This window comes from Erithacus rubecula (assembly GCF_903797595.1).
Source record: "Erithacus rubecula genome assembly, chromosome: Z".
NCBI lineage: Eukaryota > Metazoa > Chordata > Aves > Passeriformes > Muscicapidae > Erithacus > Erithacus rubecula.
In genome coordinates, this window is record NC_136661.1 from 11,046,849 (window position 1) to 11,062,316 (window position 15,468).

Below are 15,468 nucleotides of genomic sequence, written 5' to 3' on the forward strand. Positions count from 1 at the left end.
CGGATCAACGGTGGACCAGATTGCCCAGAAAAGTTGTGGATCAACATCCTGAGACATGTTCCAAGAACAGGTTGGATGGACCTCCACTGGACCAACCTTGTCTAGTGAAAGGTATCCCTGCCTGTGGTGGGGAGCTTGGAACTTAGTGAGATTTCAAGTCCTTTCCAACACAAATTGCTCTGTGATTTGGTCAACTCTCCAGCTTGTATGAATGCAACAAAAAAGACTGAAGAGATTAAATTACTTGCTTTCATTAATGCAGAAAGTTGTGGCTTTACAGGAGCTTGAACTTGAATCTCTGCAGTTTAAGTTCTTTGTTCCATTGCTGTGGTGTTTTAACCCCAGCTAGCAACCCAGACCCATGTGGCTACTCACTTGCACCCGCACAAGTGGGATCAGAAGGGTTAAGAGCTAGAAAATTCATAGGTTGAGATAAAGGCAGTTTAAGAAGGAGAGCAAAAGCCACACACTTGAGCAAAGGAAGGAATTAATTCATGGATTCCCAAGGGCAGACATCTCCGAGAATTCAGGACCCATCATATGTAACTGGGATTTGGAAAGGCAAACATCCCACCCTTCCTCTTTCCTCATGTAATATACTGGGCATGGTGTCACATGGTCTGGAATATCTCTTTGGTCAGCTGGGGTCACCTGTCCTGGTTGTGTATCTTCCCAGCCTCCCATGCACTTCCATCTGCCCTGCTAGAATGGCTGTACCAAAGCAGAAAAGGCTTGGCTCTGTGCAAGCCCTGCTCAGCAATAAACATCTCTGCATTATCAACCCTGAGTTCAGCACAAATCCAAAATACAGCCTCATACCAGACACGGTGAAGAAAATTAGCTCTAGTCCAGCCAAAACCAGCACAACTGCAGGATGTTTCCCATACTGTTCTCATATAGATTTTTTGGGGGGTTCTTTGTGTTGATCAGCTTGAGAGCTACCAAGGATACAGCAAATTAGTGGTTCAGAATTGTACATAATAATTGTTTGCAATTAAGAAGATAATTTTTTTAACAGAATATACAGAAATATGCCCAGAAGTGATGATACTGTTTTGAATTGCTATGCATTATTAGTATCTTACATGAAGTTTTAACATAAATTGTTGAAATTCAAGGTCTTCATTTTACTCCTTCATGAGGAGCTATTATGTAGCTAAGCTATCTGCCAATGAACCATACAGCAGTAGTATTTTCCCATTTCTTTTGCATCTGAAAGCTGAGTAGTGTGTTGGTGTACCCCTAAAACAGGGCAGGTAACTAATCTATAATGGATGCTGTTTGTAGGGCTAAGATACTGTTGTCAGGTCCTTTATCAGGCAGACACCAGTGCAACTGAATAAAGTATTCAGCTGCTATAACTTGGTGAGCTGATACTTTTGAAGATGGTTTCTATGTGTCTTTATGTCTTTATTCAGTTTTTATATAGACTGTGGATTTAAATTTGGGATCATCTGTGTTTTATGAAAAAAAATTGTGAAGCTTTGAGTCAATTTCACAGTTCACGGGAAAAGGGAAGTTCTTGGGTCTAGTCATATTTCACACTACCTTAGTTTAAAAAGCAGACAAACTTTTCCCATACCCACTTCTCTCACTCCCAAACCCACCAAATTTTTCTGCATTTTTACAGTGAGGAAATCCTTGAAAAAATGCCAAATCCCATGAAAAATACTAATATCCTTCCTGAACAATAAAAATTATCCCTCTTATGTGGAAAAATAGGGGAGTTCAAGAGAATCAGTTCTTTTGTCTTGAAAAGCAGCCTGTAGTTCACTTCAATTATGTGATCATTATGTCATTTGCTTTTCTTGTCAAATTAGTAACTTAATGTGGATGCAAAGTAATAAAATGGCATAACAAGCCATTTTTGTGTAGCACTGGACTCTAGTGTATGCATGATACATTAATGATTGTAAGGTTTCTGGTGTTCACTTAAAGACTAACTGAAGTTTTCAGATTAACAGTTGATATACAAAAGACGTGTGCAGAGCTATGAAATACAGCAGAAGAAACTTAAAATAGAAGTTAACAAAAATTAAATCACAAATCTTCTCTCTAGCAGTTGTATATGGAAGTAAGTATAGCTCATGGAACTATTTGTGTTTAGCTGAGTTGTGAAATCCCTGTCCGTAGATAATGATGCAGGTGCTAAAAGCATGCATGTTTGCAAAAAAAAAAGAAAAAAACGGATAGGACAAATTTATGAATTAAGTGTAGTCATCTGTTTTGTATAAGAGGCAGCAGTGTGGTATAGGTTGTGCTATAGGCTGGTGAATAATTTTGGGAACATATCACTACACTGCCTGTTATGTTTCATTTTCCTGGACTTTTGCAGTTAACATTTTCCCAAAACAGGGTATTGAGTAAAATGGATCATTGGTTTAATTCAGTATAGATACCTTTCTAGTTCAGTGTAGTCATATTTAAATATGTATGATAAATAAAACTCGAGAAGCCCTTGAGTTTGTGGCTATTTACAGATACAGGCTGTTACAGATTCAGTTTTACGACTTGAAGATAACATGCTGATATAGAGGCCGTGCTAACAAATATTTTTAAATGTGTAGCTAAATAGGTCCTGTATTTTTGCTTGGTATGCATCCCTTTTTAATGACTTTCTGTCTGTAATATGAAACTGGAAGTTTCTTGTGAATAATGATGTAGACAGATCACAAATCTCCTTTAAAGTTTACCATTACTTTCATCCAGTAGCTGAGAGAAACTATCAGATATACATAATTTGAGCAGTAAAGAATTTGGCTGTGGCCCTAACTCTTCTGTGTGCAGGTTGTAGAGGTGCATGGATTCTCTCCAAACTCAGTACATAAGATTCCATTAAATGCTGGTATTTCTTAAATATGATCTGAATTGCTGATTGTGTTGAGCAGATAAATCTTGTTTGAATGAAAGAGGATGTTTGCAATTCACTTTGGTTGTGGGTTACTTTTCTTTTCAAATATATAATACAAATGAGTATTGAAATACATGTAAGTACTTTGATCTGTGTATTTATTCTCCTGTAAAGGATGGAACAACTAAATTGCCATTACAAGATGATCAGGTATAAATGTATTTATCCCTGTTTCCACATCCATTCACATTTTTCCTCAGCTCTGCTTTTACAAGTTCTAACTGTAGCTTTCAGGATTCCTACTTTTGGACTTCTGGGATTGAAGATAGGAGAATTCTAATTTCATTATGCACCTTCAGAGAATCAAGTGGTAGAAAATGTAGAAATGGAGAAAATGTAGAAAAAAATGTCAGATATTAAAGGCATCTTAAAGTGTGTGTCTGATGAGAATGCATCTTAGGGACTTAAGGTGTTCAATTTTAACATATTAAATTTACTGTACCAAACAGTATCTAGCTGTAATCATAAAATCTGTGTTTTGTTCTCATCATTATCTTGGAGTTGTAGGGTGTGTGTTTGTTTGTTGTTTTCTCTTTTTATTTAGATGCAGAGTCTGAAAGGTGGTACAGAAGCCTTAGCCCATTTGGACCACTTAGAAGCTGATTACTATGATCTACAGCTTCAGCTGTATGAAGTGCAGTTCGAGATCTTGAAATGTGAAGAGCTGCTCCTGACAGCACAGCTTGAAAGCATCAGAAGATTGATGTCAGGTGCTTTATTTATTTCAATTAATATGTAATCTGTGAAAGATAATTTTCTTTCTAAGAGTCCAGGGAAGCCTGTAGGAATGAAATGAAAACAGATTCTTTGCCATGTGAAGAGCTTCCAAAGTACTGTTACATTAAAATTTACACCTGTTTATAAGGCATATACATACAGAAGATCTGGTATGGTTCTCATTGTTTGTATTTGGAGGTTTGTAGATGAGATATGCAAGTTTATATATAAGTTTTGAGGAATTAAGATCAGAAAGAAGGAAATTACGTAATTACTGGACTTGGCTAACTAAAAATACACAACATGTTTGATATTACTAATTTCTTGAAAGTGACTGGTTTTCAAAAGCTGTATCTGCAAATTGAGTTCCTTTTGCTGCACTTGAAGCTCATACTATGATCTCAGATTTAGAGCAGCAATGCAAACCTTATGCTTCCAGACTATCCTGCTACACCTCATATGCTTCAGAACTGTGGAAACTGTACCTGTAAGTCATGCAGCATTTTCCTATCCAGTTCTGTCCTTTAGATCTTTCTGTCTTTAATGTTTGTAGTTAAGCCAGCTTTGTTTTCCTGATTTTTTAGTGTAGGGCTTGCATAAAAAAATTTTGCTATGGATATAAAATTCTCCTAAGCGAGTTTTGAAGCTGGATCATATTGAGAGTTGTCTCTGGAAAAGGAGAAACCATAAATATCACAGATTTTTCTCACTGTAACATCTCCACCTTTATGGCTGTTGATGGAAACAACTATAGCTGTATATTGGAAACTTTGTAAATGACTTACAGCAGCTTTGACTGAGTGCTTCTGTGGAGAATTAATTAGTGGTTTTGAGGTAGATAGATTTTGGGCTGGGAAATCAGACAGGTAGTTTTGGTACTGAAGACATGGTAGGGTCTGCTTACTTACAAACTGAAAGAATGGGAGACAGAAAAGAAATGTATATCAAAATCCTTTGTCTCTGGTGTAGTGGTAGTAAAACCTCTGGCCTGTCAGAGACCAAGTTGTAAATATGTCACAATACAATTTGTCATTAATATTTTCTCCAGAAATCTCAAAAAAGCCCTCAACTCACAGCCTAATCCAAAATAAAGCCCTCAGTCAGCTAAACCATCTCCCTGGTTTTCTTCCCTCATGGCAACAAAACAGCTGACTGTTCTGGCTTTCCTTGCTATTTTAAATTTGTAAGATATTGTTTAATAATGAATCCAAAACTATCCCATAGGATAAAAAATGAAAAATACAGTTCCTAAATGTATGGGAATTGTTCAATGCATGAAATTGCCTTCTCACATTTTGCTTAGGTGGATAGAGCAGTTGATGTCCGCAAATAATCAAGTAGCTGAAGTAGGAGAAATTAGAGTCTTTCTGAAAGTAGCTGATAAAGTTGAAATAAGGAAGTTTGGTGTTGCTGTGGAATAGACGCTTGACAGACATGCCAGCTGCATCTGCCTGTTTCAGACAGCAGTAATGCATTTCCTTCTTGGTGTATTACAAATATATCCTCCTTTGTATGCCAGTGGAATAAAGAACAAGAGGTCTTTGCTACTTCTTCATCCCAACATTCTTCAAGAATTTATAATCACCACTCTTTCCTGCTTGGCAAGAGATGAGAAGGCAGCATTTAAAGATGAGCTCAGTGTTATTCCAAATGCTTCACTCAGGAAGCTAAAAATCATAAGTGTTGATAAAACTATTAGTAATTACCTCCTTTTCAGGCCTGTAATGCTTTGAAGGATTGCCTTGAAGTTGCCCTCCCTCACTCCCTCCCAGGAGCAGTGACTGGGACATCAAAACCTATGAGAGGATTTTTGGTGACCTGTTGTCTTAGTCCCCTTACATAAAATTACCAGTAGGTTGTAACAGAAGAATCTCATGCCAGAGAATTCAGATAGTCTTGTCTATCCTGAACTGCATGGTGAAGACCAGAGAAAATTGTTATGTACCATGAGTCCCCTTGTGAGACCCAAAGACATGCATGGGCCTTCTGTTCAAATTAGGCTACCTATAACAGCTGTACTTTTAGAATTGCATTTGTGTTGCATCTGAGCTTGCCTAAATAGTAGGATGAGCTTCATTGGTATTAATTTCTGTTCCTCATAAAGACTTTAAAGCCATACAGTGCCTTGCTGTTTAATGATTTTCCTTTGATCTATTGATTTTTGGTAGTAGACTTCTGAAAGGGCTGTGGCATTCTTCTGCATCATGTCTTGTAACTCAGTGGGAGGATTGTTGTTGAGGAAAACAAAATGTTTCTCAAATAAGAACCATTGATTTGATTTTCTTATTGCTGACATCTTTAAAACAGAGAAGAGAGATGAAGTGGTGTATTATGATACTTATGAAAGTATGGAAGCCATGCTTGAAAAAGAGGATATGGCAACATCTGTACACTTGCAAAAAGAAGAGCTGCAAAAGTTGCAACAAAAAATCCGCCAGCTGGAAGCAAGGCGTGGACGTATTTCAGCCAAGAAAGCCTACCTCAGAAATAAGAAGGTACTGTTTAATTGCCTTTTTTTGGACATAATTAGTTAATTTAATAAAACTTCAAAAGGTTTTCTTTCAGATACAAGTTTCCCAGAATTTTTGTGGATTACATTCATTGTTTGCTAGAAGTTGTTATGCAGAATGCTAAATAAAATGGCATGTATTATTAAATTGATACATTTATGATTCTGTTTACCTTTCTTCTAGCTTTAAAGGAGCCTTCAATTACTTTGAAGTCAACAAATAAACTTATTTCTATTAACTAATCAGAATACTTTTATGTGGGAAGTGCATACTAGAATGAATTCTTTTACAGAGAGTAGTTTTGTATATGTTTGCAGAAGAGAATTTTCAAGTGTGTTTCTCACTAGTGAGTTCTGTTTTCATTCTCTTACCCCATCCTTTTAAACTTATATCATATGTTGTTGATACTCTATATTTGGCAGATCTATATGAAACCCAGTCTATATTCTTAATTTGTAATTCTAGGTGTGCTATTTAGGTCAAAATTCTGAGAGACCATTGTAACACTTATTAGAAAATAGGTTCCACCTCATACTATATACTATAAAACTATGCAAAAATGTCAGCTGAGGCCTCATTCTGGATTAGGATGACTGGTCGATTTGGTTCTGTGTTCTAAGTCACATCCCTTTGTGTGAAGGATGGCCCCTTCATAGAAGAGTTCTAGCAGATTGATGGTAAACCCTTCAGATCTTGCCTCTGCTTCATAATTAATGTATCTATTTCTGTACCTAAATCTGAAGCATAAGAGAGCAAATGGAAGGTTGTTGATACATTTTATATATTGGATTTTTTGTATTTTGTCAGCCACTGCCTGGTTTCTGGTTAACCCAATATGGAGAAGACTGCAAATTATGTTTTAGAAGAAAGGCCTCCTGTTAGCCAATTATATGAAGTAGCTTGCTTTGTTATTGTGTTTGTTTTACATTAGTTTGTAAAGAGAAAAAGTATCAGTCATCTTGTTAGTATTTTAAGTAAGAGAACTTATCTGTCTTATTATGCTAATTTACACAGGCTACAGCATAATATGATATTTTCTCCTAGATACAAATAGAAACTGCTGGCACCTTGCAAGGTAGACAAACCTGTTTAAAAGCGACAGTCTGTCACTTTTGCTGTTCTTTGCTTAACTAATTGTAGTTCACAGGTTAAGAAGAAACCCTGAAGCAGGAGTAGAGTTTTTTTTTAGCATGCCCATGATCTGTATAATGAACTAATCACCTTCAGTGGCTCATTTGTTTTAGGGTTATGCTATGGTAGAATACTTTGTTTAAGCTGAAGGAGTTGATTTTGTCTGCAGCAGGAGTAGCAGCATGCCTGGTTGTGCACTGTGACAAGATGCAGAGCTGTGTATGGTCGTGTTGCTTGTCTGCATCTGCATGCAGGAGTGGTACAATCACATCTTCTGTGCTGGGATAGCTGTGGCTATACTGCTTTCAGGTCCAGAGGTAATGTCGCCATGTGGAACATGGACATCACATCACTCTCAGAACTGGTTCCAGCTCTCTTTCTTATATCATTGCCCGGCATAGCATTCTCTGCAGTTGAGTGCATCAGGGAGGTACTTAGCTTTCAGCTTCTAGAAAAATCAGTGTAGAACAATGTATGTTTAAACTTGCAGGAGAGAATGAATGGTCTTTGAGTAAAAAGAAACAGCAGAATCTGTTGTGTGCCACTGTGTGGCATTTGTTGAGCAGAAAAGAAAAAGGTCATATTTTAGCTTCTCTTCTTCTTGCTGGATAACTCAGAGTCCTTCTAAACTTTCTGGCAATTACCTGAAAATCAAAACTCATAGATTGGTCTCATTTTTTAAGCAAGCTTTGTATTTTCAATGGCCTTTCTAGTGATACTGCAAAACACTGTTAAAATGTACACTATTTAATGTACCTCGTGTGAGTACTTGTATTTGTGGGAGAAAAAAGAGATTCTTGCTCTGAAGTGTTTGCAAGTTAAGTCAAGTATGCAGGACTAAGATACAGATGGGATACAAAATACTCTAGATGGTGAGAATGAGGGCAGTGGTGACTGAATGCTATGTCAACAAAAGTGACATTTTGAGGGTAAATATGGAAAGTACATACTGTGTGATAAATATCTTTGTCTGTCTCAATTAAGAAGCATTTATTGTTGAACTGAGATGAGAGTGTACTTAATACTTTTCAGATTGTGTTCCTTACTCTACGTGTTTCAGCAAAGTATCTTGAAACAGACTTATATAGGTGGTCTGTTTTGGATTGCGTTGGTGAGATTTTGGTGATGAATTGGTGGGGTTTTTTCTTCTTTTTTGTTGTTTTTTTTTATAAGCTTGTCAATATTGTAGTTGAAAGCAAAAAGCAAGCTATGCATTAAGTGGTTGTATAGGACAGTCTTATGTTTCGAAATTACAGTCCTTTCTCATTATCAAGATACTGGCAGCTGAAGATGCCCTTAGGAGAGCATCTCCTTTCCAGCAGCAGATATTAGGATTAAGGAAATGATAGGAATTTTTTTCTCTATCATCAGTTTTATTTTTTGGAAGAAGATAATGTCATCATCCAGGTATTTGAAAATCTTTTCTATTGAGGAGATAACATAGTAAAAGGAAATAAATAATTCTTTCTAGAGTAAGACAGTTTGTAATTTAAATATAAACTTCAGTGACTATAGTCTCTAATTAGTTTTTCAGAAATTCCTTCCCTAATTTTGAAGATGATGCATCAGTTTTTCAGTGATGTCATCAAATAATCCTACGAAGCTTTTATTTAGAAACTTTAATTAAAGGTGTGTTAGAAACATAATTCAGTCATGACTCGGAAATAACTGACCTGGCATTTTAAAAATTCATGGTTTTACAGAGTTTGGTATATTTTCACTGTACTACCATGAGTATAAACTCTTTATTCTCTTTTTCTTTTTCTTAATAAAAATCTATTTGCATTTGTTAAACAATCATTTCCTGATGTTCCTTTGTGTTGGTGACAGTGAGTTATTAAAAAAAAGTAATCTAATAGCAGTTTCACTGTTTTTTTTCTTACTTCTAGAGAGCTGGCAATAGATCTTTCATGTAGGAAATTCCTATTCTTATGCCAGTGTACCCCCTGCTGGTTACACATTAGTATTAATTAGATTATCATATGGAACAAACTGCTGATTTATTAGGGAGCTAGATTTATAGCAAAGAGTCAAGGTTAAAAAAAAAGACATAGAAGGTATCTCAAAAAATATCTTTATAAAAACAGAGTTGTTGATGAAATTAAATTATTTTGCACCTGGGAAGAGTATTCCTTATCACAAGCAGACTGGGAGAAGCAACTGGTTGATGAAGCTGTTTGGGGTATATTCATAATGTGTGCTTTCATCTAGGAAACTTCCTCATATGCTTTAGTGTTCATTTAATAGGACACCTTTAGAATTCAGCAAGCACACATTTTAAAGCACAGCTCATGCCAAAATGGGTGTTACGTCGATGCAGTTACAGCTAGCTTGGCATTATTGGTATTCTGTTATTACTGCTATTACAACAAAAGCAGCATAAGAACATAACTACACTGAATGTTTATAGTAAAATATGATTTCTGCACATGAAAAGCTAACCTTTTCATTGGGATGCTTTTTAAGCTGAAAGCAAGACTCACTGAAACTAGTTAGATATAATACTAATGCAGGTTTTTTTTACATAGGTTACATGTTGCTAATCTTAATCATTGTAATTTATCCTGTGGCAAAGGTTGAAATGGTTCCTCAGCTCTGCATTTTCGTGTCTAATAGAAGTATAATCTGATACTGTGAAATTAGTCAGTTGATTAAAGGAAGAATGTGCATTACTTCTTTTTGCTTTCCCAGTTCCACACAATTGGTCAACATATTTCTTGAGGTGTGGCTCTCACTGGATATAATTTTACAGGGAGTTGGTGAAATCACCCCTGGAGGTGTTTGAGAGATGTCTGGATGTGGTGCTGGGTAGTAATTTAGTGGTTGCAATGGCAGTGCTGGCTAGACAGCTGGATGGAATGATCATAAAAATCTCTTCCAAACTTGATGTTTCTATGATAACATGCCTGCATCCTAGTGCTTGGAAGTAAGGACTACCTTGTATATGCAATAGGCTGTGTATTCCTGCTCATACACCCAATTATTATGGTTTTGTTGTTTGGGGTCTTTTTGCCAGAGTTCACTGGTGTGTATTGAACTTGTCATGTGCCATAAACATCCAGTTGGTTTTCTTAATGGTACCATCTGGGTGTTTTTTATTTCATTCTTTGTTTGAAGTCACTTAAGTAGAACCCTGCATTTGTCCCTCTGAAATTGCAACCTTTCCTTTTTTCTTAGACCATTTCTGTAATTAGTTAAGATGATTCAGATTTCTAATCCTGTCCTGCAACATGCTCTCAGGCCCTCCTAGTAGTTTTTTATTATTTCATGTCCAAGAGATATAATTACATTGAAGTAGGGTTGTGATTACAAAGTCAGCACCAAATACGTTTTGGTTAGGTTTGTCCTCTTTGCATACTTAAAACATCTTTCATTACTGCATTTAATCAGAAAGGTTTAAATACTCTTGCTGTAGTGAAAGCATTACATAAAATTGTGGCCCCTGATTATTTGAGACATGTCAAAAAACCCAAACCATGATCAACTTACATTTTCTAATTATTTCATAATATTTGAAACCTAAATAGAGAATATACTGTAGACTAGTTAGGAGTATTACAGGAAGTTATTCAGATTCTCTGGTAGTATAGTGTAGCTTGCTGTGTCTACAGAGATGAAGTATTTTGTACTTTTGCAGCTACAAATTAAATTGATTGACTGTTCTGGTATTAACTCTTTTCACCAGGGGAAAAAAGCCTCCAGAAAGGCATGCAGGTCCAGAGTAGGTGAAGATCATCAGAGGGTTGGAGCACCTCCTGTGATGACAGGCTGAGGTTGTTCAGCCTGGAGAAGGCTCTGGGGAGTCCTCAGCACAACCTTTCAGAACATAAAGGGAGCTTAGGAAAAAAAGGGCGAGTGCCTTTTGATGGCGTGGACATGCCATCATGTCCATGGACAGATATTTTACATGGACAAGGAGGAACAATTTTAAATCAGGGGAGATTTGAATAGCTGTTGGAAAGAAATTTCTTTACTCTGTGGGTGGTGAGCTGCTGACAAAGGCTGCCCAGAGAAGTTGTGGATGCCCCATCCCTGGAAATGTTCAAGGGCAGGCTGGATGGGACCCTGAGCAGCCTGGTCTAGTGGAAGGTTCCATGTCTGTGGAAGGGAGGTTGACACTAGATGAGCTTTAAGGTCCCTTCCCACCTAAGCTGTTCTGTGATATACCTCAGGCATATCTGCACAGAAATCTTTGCTTTTGTCAGTTATCTGTATACAGCAGTAACATTGATGGTTTTACAGTCCTATACAGGAGCACTGTTTTGTTTTGGTTTTTTATGTGATCAAAGCATGTCCATAGGCAAATTGCAGAAGAGCAGCTTTTTCTGCATTTTTAAGCATCCAAAATGCATCCCTTTCCTCCTTATTTTTGTGCTTTACTTCATCAGCTCCTTCAAACAATGCTTTCAGTGGCAAAGCTCCTTCCTGGATCTGGCCAGAAAATGGTACTGAATGATACTTGGGAGCCCATCAGCTCCATGCTGTATCTGGAGTCACACTCCAACCTGCTAACACTGCACTTTCTTGCACAACTGTGAGACTTGTTTATGACTGTACATCTGACTTCTCTGTAGTTCTGTGTGGTGCTTATAGCAGGTCTAATTCCCTTGCTCATACTGTCCAATTTCCTAGCCTTCAGTATTGTCCAATGAAGTTGTCTACTTGAAGTTTGACTGTCATCTTCTTGTCAGTTGCTGTAACATGGCCTCGTTTTTAATTTTTTTAACCTATTCATATTTGCAGATAGTGCAACAAATTATTGTTTTAAACTAGATGTCAGAGATGTGAACTCAGTGTAATAAATTAACATGATGAATGGTAACAACTCTATTCTTGTCTGTGCTTGCAGACAGTACATGGAAAACTGACACCTGTAAATGGGAAGCTGTCTATTTGCATAAACAGAAATAAGTGGTAAATTTGAGAGTTAGTTATTCTCCATGTGTGCAAATACATAGGGTTAAACAAGGCCTTTGTGAAGTGTTGACAGATTGGTGTTTTTTACCACTCTTGTACAGTTGCTGGAGAACAGACTATCCAAGCAGCTGTCACTTGGATCTATTCTTTTGATAGTTAAAAGTAATAGATTTAGGGTTGTCTGGCTTGGTTTTTTTTTTTTTCAATTACAGTTCATTTTAAGTTAAATGCTTAAGACTTGTCTGAAATGGGCTCTGGAGTTGCTGTTTTTCTAGGTGCATTTGCTAAATATGACATTATGTAAATCTGTATTTAAATTACATGCTTTATAGGTTATACTTTATGTCCCTGCAGGAGATCTGTATAGCAAAGCATAATGAAAAGATCCAGCAGCGTCACCAGAGCGAGGAGGAGTACAAAATACACCATACTGTTCAGCTGGTAAGTTTAAGTTTTCTGCTGTTGAGCTTAGCCTGTCATTAATAGCTTGCATTCCTCATTATACATTAATTAGGGGAGCATTCAGAGTGATAGCTGTTTCAAAAGATGGTGTGTATCCCTGACCTTTGCACCATGGATTTCTGTGTCATATTCTGCTGCTGAGGGGGAATATATAGTTGTGTTAGGAAGACATAGGAACCAAGCAAGGAGAATGGTTCTTTATGCTAGGTTGACAGTCTGAGCGATTTGTTATGTTTATCAGCATGTTCACATAGATGATTCTGAACATCTCTGAGGACCACATCTGGTATGCTGATAGGAGAGAGGAAATCACACATATTTGTTCTTGAATCTTAATAAGCTTGGTTGTTACTTTTCTTCCTTCTATTAAAGCAATTACTGGGATTATGTTGTATAAGCTAGTAGGTCCAGGTGGATGCTCCACGATTTTTTTCATAGTCTTGTTGCAGAGAATAGACCAGCTGGTCTCTTACGCTGTACCTAATAGACTTATCATAAAGAATATTCAAATTTTAGACTAGGTTGAGGGAGCTGATATAGTATCAATATTTGATAAAGATCACTGACAAAGATGCATTGAAATCCAAGTCACTTTAATTCAGGCTTCACTTAGTGAAAGTGATTCTATTTCATCCTTATACATTTTTAACATTGATATATTTGTCCAGGAAGTCAGCTGCATAATTTATTTCATGGAGAGACTACTTGTCAAAGGCAGTATGTATTGGACTGTTCTTTCATGAATTAAAAAAATATTTCTTTTATCAGTTCTTGTAGTAAGGCAGAAGAAGTTATTGTGTGGACTGTAGCCAAATTATCAGTCAAATTGGATTTGACAAGGCTAAAGAACTTCCCTGTCTCTCAAGTACTGCAGAGCTTTATATTATGGAGTTGCCCACTTGGATGATACAGAGAATCTTAGGCTAAATTTTTTTAGTGGGGTTTTTTGGTAAAAATGTGACTGAAAAGTTCTAGCATTATGGTAAAATAGGTTTTAAATTGCTGAGTTTTAGTAAGAACTTTGAAAAGTTAATTCTTAGAAGACTTTCAAAAAGGGGAGTCCAAATTTGAAACCAAATAAGAATTGAAGTTTTACTATTTTACTTAAAAGTGAAACAAAATCAAATAAGCAAGTTGCCCAAAACTAACAAACAAAAAATCTTGATTTTGAGACTGCTTCAGGAAAAGTTTGATCTGAATACATATGTAATATTCAGGTACAGTGATAGAACTAATTTTTTTCCTTTTTTTTAATGCTTCTGTTCTAACTTCTTTCTCCATTGTTCTTATTTTCTTTTACCGCATGCTTCTCCTTCTCTTCACCTTTTTCTGTTTTCTGTCCTTATTATTTTTCAGACATGTTCTCATCTTTCTCTCCCTAATGCATCTATACTTCTTCCTTCCAAATCACAGGAGTTGGCTTTTTATGAAGGACACCAGGCCACTAGGTGACTTACGAAAATGGCAGGCAGACACTGCTTTTGTGGTGACTGAATGAGAGTAAAAGGTTCACAAAAGTGGTCAGAATTTTTGATTATGAAGATACGCTTTCAAAAGTAATATTAAATGCTGTGAGTTATCTTAAGAATTAAAGCTGTTTCTACTCAAGGTTTTTGCTTTGTAGTCAGCTGTTACATCACTTTTCCTGATAGTTTTTGAACTCCCATGCAGTGAATTTCACCTTCTGGTAATTAGCTTCCATTTCCAGCAAATTTTATGAGGATTTAGTGTTTGTTTCAAAGATGCAGTAACTCTGCTGAAGTTCTATAAGCAAGAATGATTAAGAAGATGTATCCAAAGTTATCTTTTCCATAAGGTAAAATCACTGTACAAGAAGAAACACAATTGTCTTAGGTGCGAGGAAGAGCTTCAGACCTTTACCTGAGTGCAATTACATAAAATCAAGCTGGGTTAAATAACAAAAGCTGGAGTAAATACACACTTATATTTTCTGTTGTAAATGTGTGAAAATATTTACTTAATTTGATCGCTACTGGGTTCAAAACTTCGTGATGCTGAGTTCTGTGAATTCTTTTACTTTGAAAATACTAACATGACTTGTTTAAAAGCATTTAGACTGTCATTTTGTTCTTGGAATGAGGGGAAAATGGATACTGCTTTGCTCTCTGGCTGATTTATGCAATTTTAATTTAAGGGGGCATCTCGAAGTATAGCATTCTGTCACTTATTTCTCATCTCTCAAAGTAACAGGTCTTCCAAGTATTCCTATTCAAGATTGAAATATTTTTTTACTGAACTTTGAGAAAACATACCAGGAAATAGATAGTATTTTTACGGGGAAACCAAAGGCCAAGTTTTGAAGTTACATTTATTTGAGAAGTATCTTTTTAAGCAACTTTTCACATTTAGGAGAAGAGTTTTTTCTAGTGAAGCCAAATAGAGCACTGGATGTAATATTTACATGTTTTACATATATTTTCCCAGAAACGGGATCAACTGCAAGAAGAAGAGGAAAGAAAAAGCTCCTGGGTTAGTCAGGAACGACAGAAAACCCTGGACAGACTTCGTACATTTAAGCAGGTAACAGACAAACAGTTGTTCTTTTCTGGCAGTTTCCTTTCCCAAAGAAATTTTCACTGATTCCAGTAATAGCATTCACTGTGCTATTAGCAATTCTTTCATTGTATCATTAATTGGTCTTTGGAACATTCACAACAAAATATGGCATTGGTGGTAACAAATTCCTCTGGCTGTTGCATTCCCAGAGCCATAATAAGTTTCTATTCACTCTTTCACCTATACCTTGTGACAAGACACTTGGCAAATGTTCCTGAAAAGTATAATCTAAAGATTACTTCC

General features: G+C 36.4%; 1 protein-coding gene across 1 annotated transcript in view; it reads left to right on the forward strand.

The window, feature by feature from the left end:
* Positions 1 to 15,468, forward strand: part of JMY (junction mediating and regulatory protein, p53 cofactor) — a 63,110-nt gene that overhangs the window by 35,534 nt on the left and 12,108 nt on the right. Inside the window, exons 5-8 of the mRNA XM_079330188.1 lie at positions 3,456 to 3,621; positions 5,936 to 6,123; positions 12,541 to 12,627; positions 15,094 to 15,189. Coding sequence (XP_079186314.1) covers positions 3,456 to 3,621; positions 5,936 to 6,123; positions 12,541 to 12,627; positions 15,094 to 15,189 — 537 coding nt within the window. The remainder of the gene's footprint in view (positions 1 to 3,455; positions 3,622 to 5,935; positions 6,124 to 12,540; positions 12,628 to 15,093; positions 15,190 to 15,468) is intronic.